Raw genomic sequence first — 20,934 nt, 5'->3', positions numbered from 1 at the left:
ATCAAAATGAAATTTTACTAATGAAATCACAATTTGAGCCTTTGTAATTCTTAGTTAAAAAAAGTAATGACATCATGTGACCCTGCCCAAATTAAAATAATCTAATTGCAATTGATAATGACAATTGCATCATAATGCATTGCATGACAATGACATATCCATAACATAATAGATTTAATAAGTAAACATCATTCTAGAATTCCAACACCAGATCATTTCATTGACGTAACTTATTTTACATCAATTAGAAAAAAAAGTTTACCTTGATTTATTGCTTACCTTGAAAATGGGCCCCTGCATAATATCATTATCCAATACTAACTTTAGGTCAACATGAGCTCCAAATTAAAATTGATTTCAGACAAATAAAGAAAGACAAGAATGTAATGGCTAAAAACTCAATTATTTCATGTTTCTTCAATATTTCTTGATCACAATCCATTTTAATGTCCATTGTAACAAAAGTATAAAACAAAGATGTCTAAACCCATTATTTTCATTCATTTATCCACTTATTCTTTTTTTCCTTTCTTGGTGAGGCAATTGGGCTTAAGTGACTTGCCCAGGGTCACACAGCTAGTAAGTGTTATTTGTCTGAGGCTGGATTTGAACTCAGGTCCTCCTGACTCTAGGACCAGTGCTTTATCCACTGTGCCACCTAGTTGTCCCTATATCCACTTATTCTTTACCACTGTTACTTATTCTTTGTTATTGTTCAGTCATCTCCAACTCTGTGATTTTTTTCTGATTCTTCTAATTTTTTTTTTGTTTATAAACTATGCAGTACCTAAGTTCTGGGCCTTATTTCTTACTTATTTCTTTGTGCCAAAAGTTAAGGAATAAGGTCTAAACATATAAATTAAAAGGTATTTGAATTGACTTCACTCTGCACGTAATGACAAACAGAATGATGGATTTGTCAATGTGAATTTATTCTTACATTTTTTTTAATTCTAAGAAGGTATTCAGTGATCGAATTCATGTTTTTGTTTGTTTGTTTGTTTTGTTTTGTTTTGTTTTGTTTGCATATAGCCTCTCCTTTAAGTCTTTTACTTACCTGTCTAGGGAATAAAAAAAAAAAAAAGACAAAAACCAAACAAAAATTTAAATATTCTAATAATATAAACATTACATTAACCTGTATAGACAGTATTTACATTTGTATACATAGCTACATTAATTTTTTTTGCAGGACAATGCTTTCTAATTCACTCACATAATATAGATAAAGTGGGAAGAGGGTGTGATTACATTTTGCCATAAATTGTGTAGCTCTATCTCCCTTTGAATATATAACAGTGTCATTCTTACTAGTAAGGCAATGATGAGACCCAGTAGATAGAGTGTTGAACTTGGAGTCAAGAAGACTAGAGTTCAAATTTGTTCTCAGACACTTGGTAGGTTTATAACCCTTCGTCAGTCATTTAACTCAGCCTCAGTCTTCTTATGTAAAATAGTGATAATAATAGCACATATTTCACAGAGCTGTAAGAATCAAATGAGTTTACATAAGTAAACTACATAAGTAGTTTATTTTTTGCAAACTTTAAACATTATATAAATGCTAGTCTTTATTAATAAATATAGATATAGCATCTTTATTGAGAGAAATCTTACATTAGAGTTGGTATTCATATATATAAATTCTGCTCTAATGAATAGAGAATTTGTGATAGTTTTTAGAGAAAATGTAATGCATTAGCAAGTTAATGGCAAAATTAAAATAGATCTTGTTTTGGAGAATCATTAAATAAATTTCCATAAAGAGAATATATTATATGGTACAAATTGAATTTACTAGATTCTTCTATTCTGTTGAAATATTTTGTGAGGGAAAAATATAAGGGAATACAATTTAATTTTTATTAGCAATATCCATTTGAACTAACATAATTTTTTCAAAAATTTTCTTAAATTTTGTTAATATACAAACATCCTGTGCAAGAGGGAAAAACATAATATAATCCTCAATTTCATTCTTTTTTATCTCTTAAATACTAAAGAGAAATATTGATCTTTTGGTGCAAATAAACTCAAATATTCCTATTTCAAAGTTTCTGCATCACTAAGATTTGTTTATGAAATGTCAGGAAACTAAAAGAAATTAGGAAAAATGGACTATTTCAAGACCTTACTAGATCTTTTAAAAGAAAAAAAAGTATTTTTACCTTAAAGTTAATGTATAAGAAGTGAATTATATTAATATACTATCACATCAATTTAGTAGTCATATTAGCTATAAAAACAAAGCACTGTTGGGCCTGGAGTCAGGATGACTCATCTTCCTGAGTTCAAATCCATCCTCAGATACTTACTAGTTCTGTAACCCTGGATAAAACATGTTGGCCTCAGTTTCCTCATCTGTAAAATGAGCTGGAGAAGGCAATGGCAAACCACACCAGTATCTTTACCAAGAAAACCCCAAATAGGGTCACAAAAAGTCAGATGACACTGAAACGACTGAACAACACCAACAACAATATATTATATAACTCCATTGTAATGGAAATAATTGGAATACTAAATCAACAGAATTTCTTCCAGCTCATGTACAGGACCTTGGGCAAGTTATTTAATTTCCCTACATCTCAGGCCCTTTGTCTACAAAAATCTTTTCCATGCCTCCTGAGTAGTATGATGGTATCAGTGATATTAACACTCTTGAGCCACTAAGCCTAATTGAATCATCACTTCTATATCTAAATCCTGTTAACCTAAAACTGGAAGAGAAATACGAAGCAATGGCAAAGGAAAGAAGACAGTATGATAATAATAATAATAACTCACATATTAGTTGCATTTTATACTTTAAAATTGCACATCCTCACAACAGTTATGTGTGATAGGTAGATCTAGTGTACACACATATGCACATATAGTATGTATTTATGTATATGTACTGAGTGTTTATGAGTATACTAGTTATATATGTGTACATGTAAACTACATGCATGTATATGTGTTGTATTTTAGGGAAGCTGTGGCCTAGGATAGATGAGTTACTTGAGCAGGTTTTGGCAGTAGAAAGAACAGAATTTGTGTCCAAGAGAGTGGATTCATCACTAGTCTGAGTTTCTTTAGACAATTTGCTTTACCTCTCTGGTACTCAGTTTCCTCACTTAAAAAATAAGATTATTTTAGATGATTACTGTCTCCCTAGCCCTTGCCCTACCGTGCTAAGTTCTCTGATCTTTTCATTTTTCAAAGTCACAGAGCTAAAAAGTTGCAGAACTGGAACTGACCTCATGTCTTCTGGCTCTTAATCCAGCCCTCCATACTTCAATAGTTAATGGTGGCTGAAGTTTTTATAAGGTCCCTGCCCAAAGCTAGAATGGTTGACCTACCTCTAGTATAAAGCCAGGGGCATACTAGAAAGTTGCTCTTAATAGGACACATCAAAGTTGATGCTCCACTGGCACAGTCCAGTGCTTGGCAATGACTGGTAGCCTTCTAAAACTCAAGGTCATGATCTTCCATTCCACAAATAGATATTGAATTAAAACTCTTAGTATGATTTTGAGTGATACATTTTTATTTGTTCTATAATATTTCTTCCTAATTTTCTTAATATCATATTTTCTCAAATAACTATTTTTAAATTAAATGAGATTACTAGATATATGAAATGAAGTGGCTTCCACAGTTGGCTTCCAATTAACAGGTCTGCCTTAACAAAGTGAATTGTAATCCACTTAATGATGTATGTCAATATGGATAATTTAGCTAACAAAAAAGTTTGTAATTTGAACATTAACCATGGCAATGACTGAACGATTTAGTCTGAATCATTTTGATTAGCTGACATTTGTTAACTATGCAATCAAATGTCATGTTTAGCTATTTAGACTTCATCTAGAACTCCTAGATCCAAAAGTTTATTGTTGCTGTTGTTTTCTCTGTTTCATTGTCTTTAGAGAATTATTTAAGCCAGCTCTTTCCTTAAATGAAAAATAGGCAACAAACTATATTCCTTTTTTCCTAACACTTAATTTCAGATTTAATATCCAGATTGTAATCAACTTTCATATTGGAATCAATTCAGTTAAGCACAGTTGGTTCACATGATTTTCCTGAGACCACACCCAGAGTGATTCAGTTCTTGTTTGACTTAGGAATCATGCTGGTCTAGATATCTCCCTCTCGATCTAAGTTATACGTATTTGGCATTCGCAGTGTAATTAAATATAATTTTTAATGGTCAGTAAAATGTAATTATAGGCATTATTTTAAAAACATAAATCTTTCGAAAGGGAAACCCCAAAAATAATATTAAAAGAGAACTGTCTACATTGATAAATCAGTTTAAAAAAAATAAGGGCCATATTCATATCTCTTTCCATTCTACTAAGCTGTTAAGAGAACAAAGCTCTATTAAATATAGTGCAAAGGTTTGCATTATTTAATTTACTTATTTTTGTCTTGGTAACTCATTTGGCCAGGTAGAAACAGAGATGGCACAATTAATTCAGTTCTTATATTCAAATCTGTCAGAAATGAGAATTGAAATTGCACAGGTAAAACAATAGCTTTATGGGTTTCTAATTCTACCTTTAAAAAATCTACACTATATAATGGATAACACTATTAATAATACCTTTTTGAACACAAAAGCTCAATGAGTGAAGGATTCATGTATTTGCATACAATTTTGGTGAATATTTTTCCAGTAAAGTGAGTAAAATGTCAGGATCTATGAAACTTCAGAAAAGTCCCTGAAGGTATGTCCAATATTAAAAGAAGGTTACAGTACAATCAAGGCACATGCTTTATTATTTAGAAATAAATTTTCCAGATGCCTCATCGTGGTCCAAAGGTGTTTGGGTTCTCAAAGACTATGCTATTTCAGCAGAAATTTTGTTTGATTTTAGCAAGAATGAAAGATTTTGAGTATAAGCTAGTTAATGTACTATGTACTAGGATTATCTGAGCTTAAAATTGAGAGATTTACCTCCATAAGGAGAAGTACTGCAGGGTGGCAATGGGGGAGTGTCCTATTTGACCACAACATTTATTTTAAAAAAAGAAAAAGAAACAAAACTACCTTTATTCTTATGTAATAACCTATTCATAATATCAGAACCAATTTGGTGAAATAGGTATAGGATACAAGGTAACAAGAATCACACAGCTCTTAGATTTTCTAAAGAGCCAGCTGGTCAGTATAGTAGGGAAATTATTGGCTTTGGAATTGGGAGTATCTGAATTTTAAAGCTGCCTTATTGGTATTATGACCATGGTGTGCAAGGCATTTGAACTTCTGTCCTCCTGTTTCACCCATCAATTAAGTGGAGATAATAACAGTATTTAATTTACGGATGTTTTGTAGCTACCATATGAGATCATATATGAAAAGTTCTTTGCAAACTTTAAAGCACTATGTAAATGTCAGCTATTATTGTTTTCTAAAATCATTAATTATTAGTTCTCTTAACCTGGGATTATTGTCCAACTGGTAAAAATGAATCATATATATAGAGATAGATTCACTATGATGTTTCACTATAAGTTAAACGAGAAGGAATAAAGAATCCAAATGTATGAGTGACTCACAAACTTTTTTGAGGAAAGGAAAAAAAATAGAGCTGGTTTTACTTTATTCCCAGTAGCAATGAAACATCAATTCATGGGTCATCTTGTCTTTTAGTGATCATGATAAATTTAAGTATATCTGCTACTAGAAAGATAATTATAGCTTATATGCCAACATGCATTATAGAGGATGAAGCAGAGAAATTGGATGAAGAGCTTGACACAAACCTCCAAATTAAGCCTTCACAAACAATGAAATATCATGATTTTCCTATGAAAATGAGCAAAGGTGAGGATAATGGAAATTATATTAGAAAATAAGATTTGAGATTAAAAGCAAAATGAAAAATATTAACTAGATTAATTATGTCTCATACCTATAGATCATGAGCATTTTTTTCAAGACTATAATCAGAAACCATAAGAAATGATGAAGTGACAAATTCAATGAAACATGAGAAGATACATGAACTAATGCAGAGTGAAATAAAATAGGGAAAACATACACAGCTACAGCAATATAAATTATGAGAACAATAAAACAACTGAATACTGTGTAATTTTAATAACTAAACTTGTTCCTCAAAAAGTTTAGGAAATGTACTTCTTTCCTTCCTTACTTCTCTCCCTACAAGGTGGGGGTACTGTGAATGTATGGGGGCAGGGATGTTGCATGTGCTTTTAGATATAATCTCTATGTTGGCTGGTTTCACTTAGCTGATTTTTTCCTTTTTTTGCTATTTGTTACAAGAGAAAGGTCACTGGATAAAAGAAGGCAGAAGACTATATTTGGAAATGATTGTGTTGTAAAAACAAACAATTTCAATAAAACTTTTTAAAAAGAATATCATCTGATGCTTCTAGAGATGACAAAATGTAACAGTGAAATTGACATTGTATCTTAAAATATAGAGCATGTCTCAACCAGTTTAAGTAAGCTTTCAACTTGAAAAAGGTGAAATAGACAAAAGTAATGTTTTTAAAAAAAGAATTTGAACATGCAGAAATTATCAAAACAAAGAGAATGTATCCAGAAACTAGCACAGCCATCAAATGCTTAATCCCCTCAACAAGAAGAGACACATGGGAGATGAGCAGTACCAGTGTAAGCTCATTTTTAATACATAATAGATGATGGAAAACTGCAAGCAGACAGTGAAGAACAATTGAGGATAAAGTTAGCTGTCTGAGAGATTGATACTCAATTCAGCTAAGCCAGGTCATCATCTTCAGGCTGTTTACAGAAGCCACAAGGAGAACAACAAACATGAAATCAAATGTATTTGGCAGTGGTTATACAGTGAACTATACTCATCAGAGACAATAATGGAACCATCCCATCTCTACCGTACCACCTGAGTACCCAATGTACTGAGGTAAAGAAGTGACAATGACACCTAAGAAGATAAATTTAGAAAGAGTGCTAGTCCTGATTGTGCTGGAAGTGACATTACTTTAATGAGACTCAGGGACTGATTTTTTAAAAAGATATCTCGAAGAGAGGATGATTACAAAAGAATGGAAAAGGTTATAGATAGTGCTTTTTATCAACAAAAAAATAAAGTAACTGAAAATAAGTCCATTTTTTTTGTCTCCAACAGAGCTATAGCCAGGTTGGAGGTGGGGGTGAGGTAAACTTTTTTTCTCTTCTCTAAGAAGTCATTACCAAAATAGTCCACACGTGTTTTGAGGGCATTTCTGATGAAAATATTAGGGAAAAAACAAGCAGGATTTTGAGGATGATTTTCTATAGCAGATCAAGTATTTACAATTATACTTAAAATTGTACAAATTTAAGATCTCCCTGTGTAATTGCTTCAGTTTGCTTTTAATACTTGAATGAGTGGAACAAAATTCAAACTTGAAGTCTCTGCTCATAAAGCATAGAAAAAGTACAGTGGAAAGAGCCCTGACTCTGAAGATAGAAAACAGGTGTTCTAATCCCACCTGGCCTTGAGGTTTTTTTTTCCATCTGCAAACTTAAGCAGTTATCTAGATGGCCTCTGAGATGGCTCCTTCCAGCAGTAGACCTATGTATGATGTATGATCAATGATATGTGTGATTACTAGGAGCAGCAATTATCTCATTGTCAACATCCAGCAGATATAGATTCATCTAAGCTATTCACCAGTATGAAGGAAAGATGCCTTGTGTGAAGTCTATATAGAAGGACTCTCTATGGATGGCTTGGATCTCCAAAAATTTCAATTTATATTCAAAGTTTATATTATAATTAATTCCATATAACCCTCCCTTGTGGGGCAAATAGGTGGTGTAGTGGAGAAAGGGCTGAATATGGAATCAAGAAAACTCATCTTCATGCGTTCAAATCTGGCCTCAGACACTAGCTGTGTGACCTTAGGCAAGTCACTTAACCCTGTTTGCCTCACTTTCCTCATCTATAAAATGAGCTGGAGAAGGAAATGGCAAACCACTTGAGCATCTTTGCCAAGAAAACCCCAAATGGAGTCACAAAGAGTTGGACACAACTGAAACAACTGAACAACAAACCCTGGAACCCTACTAAACCAAAAATGGATATATAGAGATTTTTTAGCAGTCAAGTGAAATAGTATCTTTGTACCAAGCAGATTGTGAATGTGGTATGAAGAAGAAATGAAAAGATTGTTCACAAGAAGACTTAGAAGTCTACTATAATGATCCAGATAGCATGTAATGAAGGCCTTTTTTGTCATTGTGGCAGTAAAGGGAATTGATTTTGCAATATTTTTGAGGTGACAATGATAGGACTTGGTAATAGATTGGATTTGAGACAATAGGGAAAAAGAAAAATCAAAGATAACTGAAAAGATAATCACTTCAGTTCAGGACACACTGATCTAGAGAAACAAGTAGAACATCTGCAAAGAGATGACCTGTGAGTCTTCACAAAACCATAGAATTTTTTCAGAGTGGGAAGAGACTTCAGTGGCCATGTAATCCAACTCCTGCCCTCCTACCCCCTCAAAAAAATAAAGAATCTTCACTACAACAGGATCCTATAATTCCATAATGTCTAATAAGTGGTTTTTCAGTTTCTGTTTGAAAACCTCCATGAGGAAAACCCACAGTCTCTAAGGCAACTCATTTCACATTTCAGTATTCCAAATTGTGCTTCATGGCTAAATTTGTCTCTTTGAAAATTCTGCCCATTGCTTCTGGTTCTGTTCTTTGGTGTTAATAAGAATAAGCCTAATACCTCTTCCATATCTTCAAATATTTGAAGATAGCTATTATCTATCCTCCCTCTGCCAGTCTTCTCTACTACAGGCTAAAGATCCATTGCCTTAGAAAGTTCTTTATATGACAGGGCTTCTAGGCCTTTCACCCTCCTGCTTGTCATTCTCTAGAAATTCTCTGACATCAGTGGCACTAAGAGCAGAATTCTATTTGAAACCATAACCTTCTGTTTTTTGCAGCCCAAGGTTACATTTCCTTCTTTTGGGGGCCATGGAATTGTGTTGTCTCATTGATCTTTCAGTCTGCTAAAACCTACAGCCCTTTTCTGACACACTGATGTCTAATTGTGCCTCTCTGATATGGTACTTGAGAAGTTGATTTTTTGAACTCTTATGTGCCTTGTTATGCACCTGTTGAGTTTTATCTTATTAAAGTGAACCAAATGTTCTAGCAGCTTGTCAAGAACTTTTTGTATCCTGGCTCTATGATTTGGTATGAAAGCTACCACTTCAAACTTTGTTTTCTCTAGACCTGATATGCTGATGTAGAACATAGAAAAGAAGTTTGTACAGAAAAATAAAACTTTGGAAATTATCTGAATATACTTTTTAGTAGGTAGGTAGTAGCAGAAGCCCAATTTGTCCTACTTCCTGACTTGGAAAATTAAGAAAATTTGCCTGAACATCTCACTTTCCCATATTTTCAGACTAAAACTAGACAAGTAAAAGCATTATAATCATTTCTTCTTTCAACTCACTGTCATTATTTTCTTAATAATTGTTTAAGTCAGTTATAAACCAATATTATCTCAGGAAAAATATATTAATCTATCACAATTACTGTTATTTAAGGAGAGCAGATTATAAGGAAATTTATATATTTAAAACAATACAAAATATTATTACAAAAAATAGTAAAACCAACTATTATCATGTGAGTAATTTGCAAAGCTGTGCCTCAAACCTTCTAATACGTTTTCTACTGAGTTATGAAAGATGTTGTAAAATTAACCAGGAATACATACATATACACATAGCATGTGTGTATGAAAGTATTGCTCAAATGGATTATGCATTTTGTAATATGTATGTCTTATATTTCTCAGATGAATGGGAAGCCTACACAGTACATCTTTCCTCATGCAAGAATAAAAATAATGAGAGACCTTAAGGATCATACAGTTTCAGGTAAAGCTAAATGAATGAACCATTTTATTAAACTATTAGTACATTGAATCCATTCAGACTTCTTTCTAGAAATGAATTCTAGTTATGTTTCTTACGTGTTTTGAAAAAGGAGCAAACATACAAATTCTGAATCAGAATTCTCACCATTTCAATTCATGAAACATGATCATTAGTAATTGTTCACGTGTTTAAGTCATTATCATCATCAAATAGTATTTGCTTTCTTTGGACTTAGAGTATAACACAATGTATTCTTTAAAGGAAGCCAACTTGACCTTGGGTCCTACATTCCTCTTTAAGTTTATGAGAATCTAACTGGTTGACAGCCTCTTTTTAAGTAGAAATCACCCAAACAACTGGTTAGTTCAATGAAAATATCAGTCAAATTGGTTGTTGCCCTTTTATAAAATTAAGAATTAATTGATCAAATTTTAACTCCTCAAAGCTTTATTAGGTGCATTGGGTAGAAATACCCAGAATAGTATTTTGGGAATTTGATATTTTTCACTAATCGACAAAATGGGGATGTTCTTGAAAGGACATTATCTTTGTAGCCATTAGGCTGCTTCAGCAAACAGAAAGATGTCAAATGGAAATGTGAATGGAAAACTAGTAAAAATCAAAGAGGACATATTATTGAGATCTGCTCGCATTGATAACACAGCAGGATGATGTAGTTAGAAAGGGTATTGGATTCCGAGTTTAATGATCCAAGTTCAAATCGGGGTTTTGCTACTTACTACATACGTGGTTTGGGGTAAGTTGCAACTTCTATGAAACTTAGTTTCTTCATTTGCTATGCAGGTGAGAAGGGATTGGGAATCTATAATATCCTTCTAGTTCTGAATTCTATGATTCAATGAATCATAGATTGTAAAATAAGTAATATATATAAAGTTATTTTCAAATCTTATGCCACTGTATGCACATAAACTATTATTATTATTTTTATCATTACCATTATTATTAGTTATAATAATATATAATACTTAAAGACTTACATTTGCAATGTGGAATACAAAGATTTTTTTTCCATTTTATATTAAAAGCCATCCTGCTATTGTTCAAAGAGAACATATTTCATAGAAAACAAAGTTTATATAGCTACATGTAAATAGAAACTGTAGTCATAAATGTATATATTGAAATATTCTTTGCATTTCTGGACATGTGTCGACAGTGATAATAATGCTAAGATTTTATTATATATATGTTCTTTATAACCTTTGTGTAGGTATTTCTTCATTTTACCTTTTGGTGGGAAATAGCAGAAAACAAAATACTGAGCATTTTGGTCCATGATCAATTTTAGATAATAAAAGCTGTTCCTTTACTTGCTTTCGTAAGAGGATGAATTGATTGGATAGAATTTTTTTCTTTTAAGATACGTTATTTGTCATCTCCCAGAGGCATATAATTTAGGCTTTCATAATTTTGCTTCCATTTTGAATGTCTTTTAAATACTGTTGAAAATTTCACCAGTGAATGTCAAAATCCACTTCGCTGTACAAATAATTACTTACTACAATCTTCTCAAACTCTTTACAGCTCACAAAGGAAATTAGCAGTATATTTTCCAGCTTTACAAAATATTGAGCTTTTTCCAGTAATTTCAGTAGAAACTCTTAAATTATTTTTTATTATTTTTCTCTGGGGCATATATTCTTTTGTCAATTTTTTGGATATATCATTTATTTGCATTCTACAAAGTATAGGAATAATACAATCTTTTTTTTTAAATAAAGAATCCTACTTAAATAATTCTTCTGTTTTTGTATTTTGGGATTATAACTGGAGTTACTTTTTAAAAAAATATTTTAGTAGGATAGTAGTTTATGCTATATACTTTAAAATTTTAAACATACTAGAAATTCTCATCAAATTATTTGCTTTGCTTCAAGCACAATTCAATTTCTTCCATATCTAAACTTTTTGCAGGGAGATTGAGAAAGTGTCTAAGTGATGTGTAATTTGACACCTAGACTTCTTGGATTCTTACCTCATAGTTATTTCTACCATATCTACATGTGAGAATGTGGGAAAAGACTTTACCTAAAATAATTACTCCCACAGATAAATATGTGTTAAAAGTAATGATAAAAAGAGTTGTCATGTCAAATTTAATCTGTATTGATTATTCACATATAGATATTTCTGCGAATTCATTTAGATGGGATACTTTTGAAAAGTATGAAGGATTAATACAGAGGTATATTTCCTCAACAACATAATTTTTTAGCATTTCTAATATTTTTATCTTAGCTCTTTACATTTCGACGTTTCATTTTGTTTATGTAAGTGAGAGGCATTCTGGTTAAGAACAAAGAGAACTGAATTGGGAATTAGAAGACATAGGTTGATGTTGAAGTCATAGTTATGTGTGCATATATATATATACATAATATACACATATAACTATATAGCTATATATAGTTGTGATAGGAAAGATCCTACAGCTTCAATTTTTCATTTGTAAAAATGGTTTGGTAATATTTGCTCTACCTACCATGCCTCACTGGAGTATTTTGAAAGTCAAGTTACAAAATGTATATAAACATTATATAAATGTAAAGTTTAGTATGTGTGTCTTTTTATTTCTCTGTCTGTATGTCCATGTCTCTGGCTATCTAGAGCAAAGACTGTAATTATCTGTAATACCAGGTAATTGGAAGTTCTAAGCTAAATCATCTAAAGCTCAGGAAGCATTTATGTTGAATGAAAAAAGTCTAATGTGAAAGGCAAGTGAAAATACACTGTATTTTCTAGAAAAACAAAAACATTTTTATAAGAAATAAATAGAGAAAATATTAACCTTGTGTGGAGTAGTAGAAATGACAAACTGAGAATCAAAAGCAGAGTTGTGTAATTAGGGCAGGGAGGAAGAGATTTTATACCAGGGTAACAAATTCATAAAACACTAGAAGCACTTGGAGGCTCTCATCTGAGTAGAAACATTAGAGCTTAACATATAGGTTAAGAGGATTTTAGTTAAAATATGAACCTATCTACCTTCTCCCCTCACTGAATCAGCCCTTTCAGTAGTGGTTCTTCGGTACCCTACCAATCCATTCCCCTTTGTTGAAGGTCTGTGTTGTACTGATTATCTCATAATCAGTTCGTGTTTCTTGTACCAATCCTAACACTACTCCCCTCTAAGTTATATCTCTGGTCCAATGACATGTATTTAAATATTGGCTCTGTCAATTACTAGCTGTTTCACAGTGAGTAAGACCCAACCTCCCTGACTTTGTTTCCCCATCTGTAGAATGGAGGTAGTGTTTGCAATAACTATTTTATATTGTTGTGAGCAAAGTACAATTTTTAAAGTTTTATCGATGTTTTGTTTTTATATTATAAATATTACATGTTTCTCCCATTTCATGAAAAGTCTCTTATAGTGAAACATCTAAGCAAAATGAATAATACATGACCTTATCTGAATATATATGCACCATTTTCTTATTTGCTGCACCCCACATACACACACCTCTTTTTTTTTTTTAATGAACACAAATCCATTTTCTCTCCCTGCCTTCCTTCCAATCTCTTAGGAGGCAGGGAACAAATTTCTCACAACATATGTATAGTCAAGCAAAACAAATTCCTTCAATGATTGCATTACATTCTGTACTCTGAATCCATCACATCTCTGTCATGAATAACATGTTTTATCACCAATCTTCTGAAATCATGAATGGTCCTTGAATTGATCATAGTTCTTACAACTTTCAAAATTATTTATTTTTGTGCTTATTATTGTATAAATTGTTCCACATCTGTTCATTTTATAAATTCTCCAAATTGTTGATTTTTATAATATTGATGTTATAATATAAATGGTTCTCCTCCTGCTTACTTCACTCTATATCTGTTTATATAAGGCTTTCCATGTCTTTTTGACATCATCCATTTCCTCATTCTTATAAGCACAATAGTATTCTATCACATTCATATACCCCTAATTAATCAATGATTCCTCAATCAGTTCGTATATTAATAATTTCCATTTTTGCTACTACAAAAAGAGCTACTATAAATATTTATGTACATAAAGAACCCCTTCCTCTTTCTTTTAGTTCTTTTAGTTCTTTTTTGGTATAGGTCCAACCCGTAGCATCTCCTCACAAAATCATGAAAAAGTATTTGTTATAACAACATTTTATGTAAAGAAAACTTAGAAACTCCCTCTAAAGCTCTAATATAATAAAACCCATAATATAACTTAAATTTTGTTTTTTGAAAAATATTAGATGCCTTTAAAATATTTTTTCCACATATAGAACAGCTAAAGAAGATCTCTTTAAAAAATCATATCCAATCTTTACTTCTCCTGATTGTTTAGTTCCATGGTAACTTTAGCTGCTAAACCAAGAATTATGTTCATTTCTGTACTTCAGCATAGGCTAGTGTAGTTACTTTGAAGTAAAAAAAAAAGTTACATCTGAAAGTTTCCATCATAAATGTGCAGCATTTTAGTATTACTCAGCTTCTCAGTTTAGATGCCACAGCAGTTACAATAGTGATAAGAAAATGAAAACAGCAAAATGAGTAACTCAAAAAATGGATCTCCAATTCCCCCCTCCTCCTACTTAAAGTTATATCATGCATGATTCTAGGAATATAGCAATTTTATGTAAAGCTAATGTTACTATCTTCTGAGTTAAAAAAAGGGAAAAACACAAAAACTGGACAAGAATAGAATGACTACATTTATAAAACCAAAGAAAGAATACGTGAATTGAGTCAGCCTAATGTAATGGGAAAAAACACTGGATTTGGAACCAGAAGACCTGTTCACAACTTTTGTCTCTTTACACAGTTCACTTAATCTCTTTGGGCTTTAGTTTCTTCATCTGTAAAATTATCCTTTCTGGTTCTAAATCTTATGACTGTAATATTTTAATTTCATAATGTAGCAATTTTTTCAAAGGAAATGCCTTTTGTTTTCTTCATTAACCTACCATTTTCTTAGTGCTGTAGAGATAGAGTTTAATTATAAAAAAATTTCATTAACCCTAAGTAGATAGCTGTAACAAATGTGGTGTAACGATGTGTATATGCTTATGTATGTGTATATATGTATGCATGTATACACACATATAATAGTATATGTATATATGTTACATGTTAATATTGTACTATAAATATATATACACCCCACATATATATACCCCACACCCATATACATATACACATATATATGTATGTGTATATGTATATGGGTGTGTATGTATATGTGTATGTGTGTCTGTGTGCGCGCATGTGTGTAATAGATAGAATGTTCAGGAAGACCTGGATTAAAATCTTGCTTCTGCTATTTTGTAACTGTATGACAGAGGTACATTTTCTTCATCTGTAAAATAGAGATGTCACCTACCTCACAAGATTGCTATGAGGCTTAAGTGAGGTGATTTTTATAGCAGATCTACACTGACTCACTTTACCAGAGCCATACTCCTCCAACTGCCTCCTCTGGAGCTAGGCTACTTAAAGGAAGGTGGGAATGTCTCTCCTCTATAGCCAAGGATCAATTTTCCACTGGTTGTGTTCCCTCCATTGTTAGGAGCCAGTTTCCAGCACTGAAGTTCCATTTAACCCCTTAACATTAACCTTTATAATAGGACATTTACTTTGAAGATACTGTAAGAACAAACATTTGTCAGGGCAGATTTTCACTGGGTTCCTACCTAATATTGGTTCCACCAAGTTCAGTTCCAGATGCAGCCTGACTGACAATGAGTCTTCTTCTCTGTTACCACTGGCCTTTTTCTTGAAATTTACTTTCAGAGTTCCTCCTTTATTTCTCAGGACACTGGCTACAAACCTAGAATACCAGAATGTGGAGGTGTCCTCTTGACCTTTGAAAACTCACAAAGTTGGATACTCCACTCCTTTCTCCTAGAAGAGAAAAGAACAATTACAGAGCCCAACAACCTAGACCTTTTTCTCAGGGCCACAATACTTACATGATGAGAAGATTGTAAGGACCCTACCCTTAGAGCAAAGTTTCTCAGTGAATACTCACAAGCAAAGGAACCTACCTATGAACAAGGCAACTGAAAGGACTGAGCCAAGAGGTACATTGTAGAAGCCCACTAAGCTTTTTTGATGCAAAAGAAGGGAAGAGGAGAATCTATTCTAAATGTTGGAGATGTTGTACTAAAAGGCAAAGAAGTGAGAGATAGCAGAATAAGATGTCAGGATAGCAGGAAGGAATCAAGTTTGGAACATAGTGTGCACAAAGGGAAGTGCTATGAAAAATCATAGTCTGAAGCTAGATGTGGAGGTTTTTCAATGCTGGTTATGTTTTAGTTTGCTAAGAAATTAGGAGTTGAGCAGCTAGGTGGCGCAGTGGATAGAGCACTGGCCCTGAAGTCAGGAGGACCTGAGTTCAAATCCGGCCTCAGTCCAAACACTTGACACTTACTAGCTGTGTGACCCTGGGCAAGTCACTTAACCCCAATTGCCTTAAAAAAAAATTCAAAAATTAAAAAAAAATTAGGAGTTTCTGAAAGTTTATGAACAGGTAAGTTACATGGTAAGTAAGACCTGTGCATAGGAATAATACTTTAATGCCAGTGTGAAGGAGGAGTTAGAGGAGAGAGATTGGAGAAAAGGGGATCAGTTGTTACAATATTTAAACAGGGACCTGAAGAAAGACCAGGTCAATACAAATGGAAAAGAAGATTACAAACTTGGCACCTAATAAAATTACTCTTCATACCATTGGTAACCTCCAGTGACTCTATTATCCCTCCCTGTTCACCTGGGCCATAACTTTGCTATGGTATTATTTTCTTCACTTTCCAACCTTGGCACTGTAGTTAACAAGTGCAATTATACATTGTCCTCAACTCTCAAATCCCTTGCCCCTTTGTGCAATCACCAGTAATTTCTTGCCAAACCCCAGCCCTGGGTTATTCCCAACATCTGCCTTTTCTTCTCGGAATCATACTATTGAATGATGCTCAAGGAAGTCATGCAACAATAGCAACTGGAGCAGGGGGCGGGGAGGTCAGCTGATGAAAATACTGTCAAGTCAGAGACAGAATGTCTTGTAGGAGGAATAGCAAGGAGGCCAGTACCGCTGGATTATAGACTACATCAGAGGGAGCAAGGCATAAGAAGAATGGAATGTTTCTTCCATTCTGAATGCTAAACAGAAAATTTTATATTTTATTCCAGAGGGGACAGGGAACCAACAGAGTTGATTGATTATAGGAGTGATCAGACCTCCACTTTAGGAAGATTGTTATGATAGCTGAGTGGACAGTAAACTAGAGTGGGGAGGTATTTGTTTCAGAGAGACCAACCAGCAGTACCAACCACCAGGTGTAGGTGATGAGGGCCTGTACCAAGGTGGTGGTGGTGTCAGAAGAGAGAAGGGGATGTATACATGTGATGTTGTTAAGGTAAAATCAACAAGATTTTGGCAATTGATTAGGTATGGAGACAGGGTGAGAATGAGGAGTTGAGGATGACATGAAGGTTGCAAGTGTTGCAATCAGAGAGGATATTGGTGCCCTTGAAAGTAAAAGAAAAGTTGGGAAGATAAGAGGGTTTTATGAGAAAGGTAATAAGTTCATTTTTAGACATATTGAATTTAAGATCTCTACAGGACATCCAGTTTGAGATGTCCAGGAGGCAGTTTAAGATGGGAGACTGGAGGTTAGGGAAGACAGTTGAGTTGGATCATTGAATTCATGGGAGCTGAGGAGATCAAAATGAAATAGTAGTTAGAGAAAAGAATATGCTCTGGGTGAATGCCCTGGGGTTATATGCAGTAAGTGGATGTGACCTGAGTGAAGATCCAGCAAAGGAAATCGAGGATGGTCAAATATGTAGGAGAATGTTTCCTATTTTATAAAATTGAAATATTATAAGTTAAACATTTTGAAATTATGTATCATGTCTGAGTAATGATTTATCATATTGACACAGACAATCCAACATACTTTTGTTTGGAAAATATATAATCTAAATAAAAACAAACCTAATTTTTAAAATGTTGCTAAGTGCCAGAGAACTAAACAAATACTTATTCATGGAGGAGAAATCATCTGTAGGCAAAAGTGTCAAGAAGATATGGTACTATTCCTAATCAGCTGATGCTTTTTATGACAAGAAGAATCTATAATTCCCGTTTAATAAATAGCTTCTCAAAATAGTATAACAAATGATTCTTCACTGGCTATATATAACATTGTATTTCATATTATAATCCAATACTACCTAGTAGTGCCTTAATTAGCAGCATGGTGCTTTGTAAAACTAGGTTTGGTCAAATAGCCTACTGAGCACAAATCAATTCTTGGTGAAAACAACTCATCAAAAATCATCCCAGAGTCATTAATCACTTACTTTCAGAGCCTATCCTATTTATTATATGCCATCAAGTTTCGAAGTTTTCAGGTAGGAACCAGGATATCTGATCCCATTTTATTTCTATACTTAACTCACAGAATATTATGTTTCTTTTAAGACTACCCAAGTTACTTCAGTTCATTCTTGTGTTGTCCTTGGACATTGGGTCAGGTCTATAATCCTCCTGTAGAGAATAGTTCAGACATAAAGCCCTGAGAAAAGCTGAAGCATCTTTTTAGGCAATTTTTTATTTGTATTTTATGTAAGATCAAATCAAGATTAGACTGTCTTCTTAGGTGAGAAACTAACAGACCAGAACTAGCCTTGTCTTTTGAGGTAAGTAGGACAGCATATCCTTCAGTCATTTTGTCTAGCATTCACAAAAGAGTAATATAGTGTGTCTAGGTATGAACCATCTAATATAGATTGGCTGACCTGTGAGTAGTATGAATAGAAAGATATCTGATATGGGCACTGGCACACCCTATCTCTGGAGACCTTGTGATTTCCACCATTGTGGAAAAGAGGAGGACAGCATTGACTTCCCTCTGATAAATAACCTGGTGTTCAGAAGAGGTGTGGTTGGGCAATCTCCTTTTCCTTTCCTATTCTGTCTTCAAGAGAGATATTGAACTATCCCCAAAATCTCAAAGGGGTTACATTTCTTTAGGGGGATTCAAAATAAAAGCCATATTCCTAGATTTGCTCAGAAGGAGGAGAAGGTGGGGTATATCTTACTGCAGGCCAGTTTATCTCTATCCCATCAAATCCCAATCAAAAAGACAATCTGGCTTGATAGCTTACAAATACAGTTTTTCAGAAATTGGGGGAATTGTACAGAGTGAAGTAGATGACAGGATACCAAAGAGTAAATGAGCTCTTTAATTCAGAAGCACAATGAAGTCTTAGCTTAACTATATAGAGAAGTCTTTTATTTTTGAAAAAGTATTTTTTCCAATTACATGTAGTTTTCAACACTCATTTTTTATAAAATTTCAGGTTCCAGTTTTTTCTCTCTCCCTCACAATCTCCTTCCCAAAGAAGGCAAGGAATCTGGTATGGGTTAAACATGTGCAATCATATAAATATATTTCCACATTAGTTATATTGTGAAAGAAGAAACAGAACAAAAGGGAACAGACACACACACACATATACATATACACACACATACATGTGAAAATCTTATGCTTTGATCTGCATTCAGACTCCATAGTTCGTTCTCTGGATGTGGATAGCATTTTCCATCATGAGCCTTTTGGAACTGTCTTGAATCATCGTATTGCTGAGAAGAGCTAAGTCTATCATACTTGATCATTGCACAATGTTGCTGTTACTGTGTAAAAGCCTCTTTTCCCTGAATGAACTTGGATGTGTCAAGAAACATATATAAATACATACATATATATATATATATTTGTATATGTGTGTGTGTATACACATATACATATGGTATTAGTTCATCCTCTTGTTACTGAGAAAAGATGTATTTTTTCATGGCTACTTCAAATGCCAGGAATATTATTTAATTTTATAGATTCATGAAAGGAAGTGCTCATTCCCTGGCTACTTTATTACTTTTATAAGTAGTATTTCCTATTGCTTTTCTTTTCAAGTTCTTCATCTTTTTCAAGAGGGATAAAAGACATCTTAGACCAGACCTATCAATTTTTTTTCCATTGGAGATACAGATCAGAATTAGCACCTAAAGTAATTAAGTAGTACAGATTTATATTTTTTCATAATCTGGATGGGTCCATAAATTCACTTTATGACTAACATGTTGTTATGGTTCAGAAAGGGTTACTAAAGTGTTGTTGTTTTTTTCAAATTCATTGAAAGCTATGAATATAAGGAACCAAATACCAAAGTCTACAAAAGGTACACCAGAACAGAAGAAAGAAAAATTCAAATTTCGGGTACTGCATAGTAGAAACAAATGTTACTTGGGGCTTGTTTTTCATTCAGCAGTGTGATAAATATACTCCCCTTACCCCCTTTTCCCAATTATCATTTAGATTTCTTTATCAGACTTGATATTGCTTAGAGAACTGATTCAAAGTATTTCTTTATCTTTTTACAATGCAATAGCATAGCTGAAAACTCTGAGTCAAAAACAGTGAATGGGATAGGTCTTTCTCTTAGAATATGACAAAACTAAGAAAAGGAAGAAAAGGAAGAAAAGGAAGGAATCAGTAAACTAAACTGGAAAATACAGCTATATTTCAGGCACCTGCTGCAATCAAAAAATAAGTATTTTTCAAGGGGTCCAAATAGAAACCCTTGTCTCTCCTCTGTGGAAGTAAAAGAGAGGATTATTTCCATGGAGTCCCCCAAACACTCCATGTTCTTTGAAAATACTGGCTACCTTCATCAAAAAATTATCCTTTTACAACAGATTCAAACCATTCTTGGTTTAACATAGGAAGTTAGGAAAAAGCAGTATGATGACATTATCATATCTAAGCCCATATAAGGAAGCTTGGTGCTATGCACCCAGCCATAGTCACAGGGAAAGGGGAAAAAAAAATAATGGATGTATTAATTTCTCTTCAGAACAATTAATTTGTTTCTCTGGAAGTTTTCATTTAGGAGTCATCTGTTGGAGTTTGTAGGGTGATAGATAGATAGATAGATAGATAGATAGATAGATAGATAGATAGATAGATAGAT

General features: G+C 33.2%; 1 protein-coding gene across 1 annotated transcript in view; it reads left to right on the top strand.

Annotated features, from left to right (window-relative positions):
* Positions 1 to 20,934, top strand: part of PCLO (piccolo presynaptic cytomatrix protein) — a 539,133-nt gene that overhangs the window by 324,669 nt on the left and 193,530 nt on the right. The window contains exon 10 of the mRNA XM_027838890.1: positions 9,816 to 9,897. Coding sequence (XP_027694691.1) covers positions 9,816 to 9,897 — 82 coding nt within the window. The remainder of the gene's footprint in view (positions 1 to 9,815; positions 9,898 to 20,934) is intronic.

The sequence above is a fragment of the Vombatus ursinus genome, unplaced genomic scaffold, assembly GCF_900497805.2.
Source record: "Vombatus ursinus unplaced genomic scaffold, bare-nosed wombat genome assembly UNPS02014830.1, whole genome shotgun sequence".
Taxonomy (NCBI): domain Eukaryota; kingdom Metazoa; phylum Chordata; class Mammalia; order Diprotodontia; family Vombatidae; genus Vombatus; species Vombatus ursinus.
Note: the sequence above shows the minus strand (reverse complement) of the source record. Positions and strands in the feature narration are given on the sequence as shown.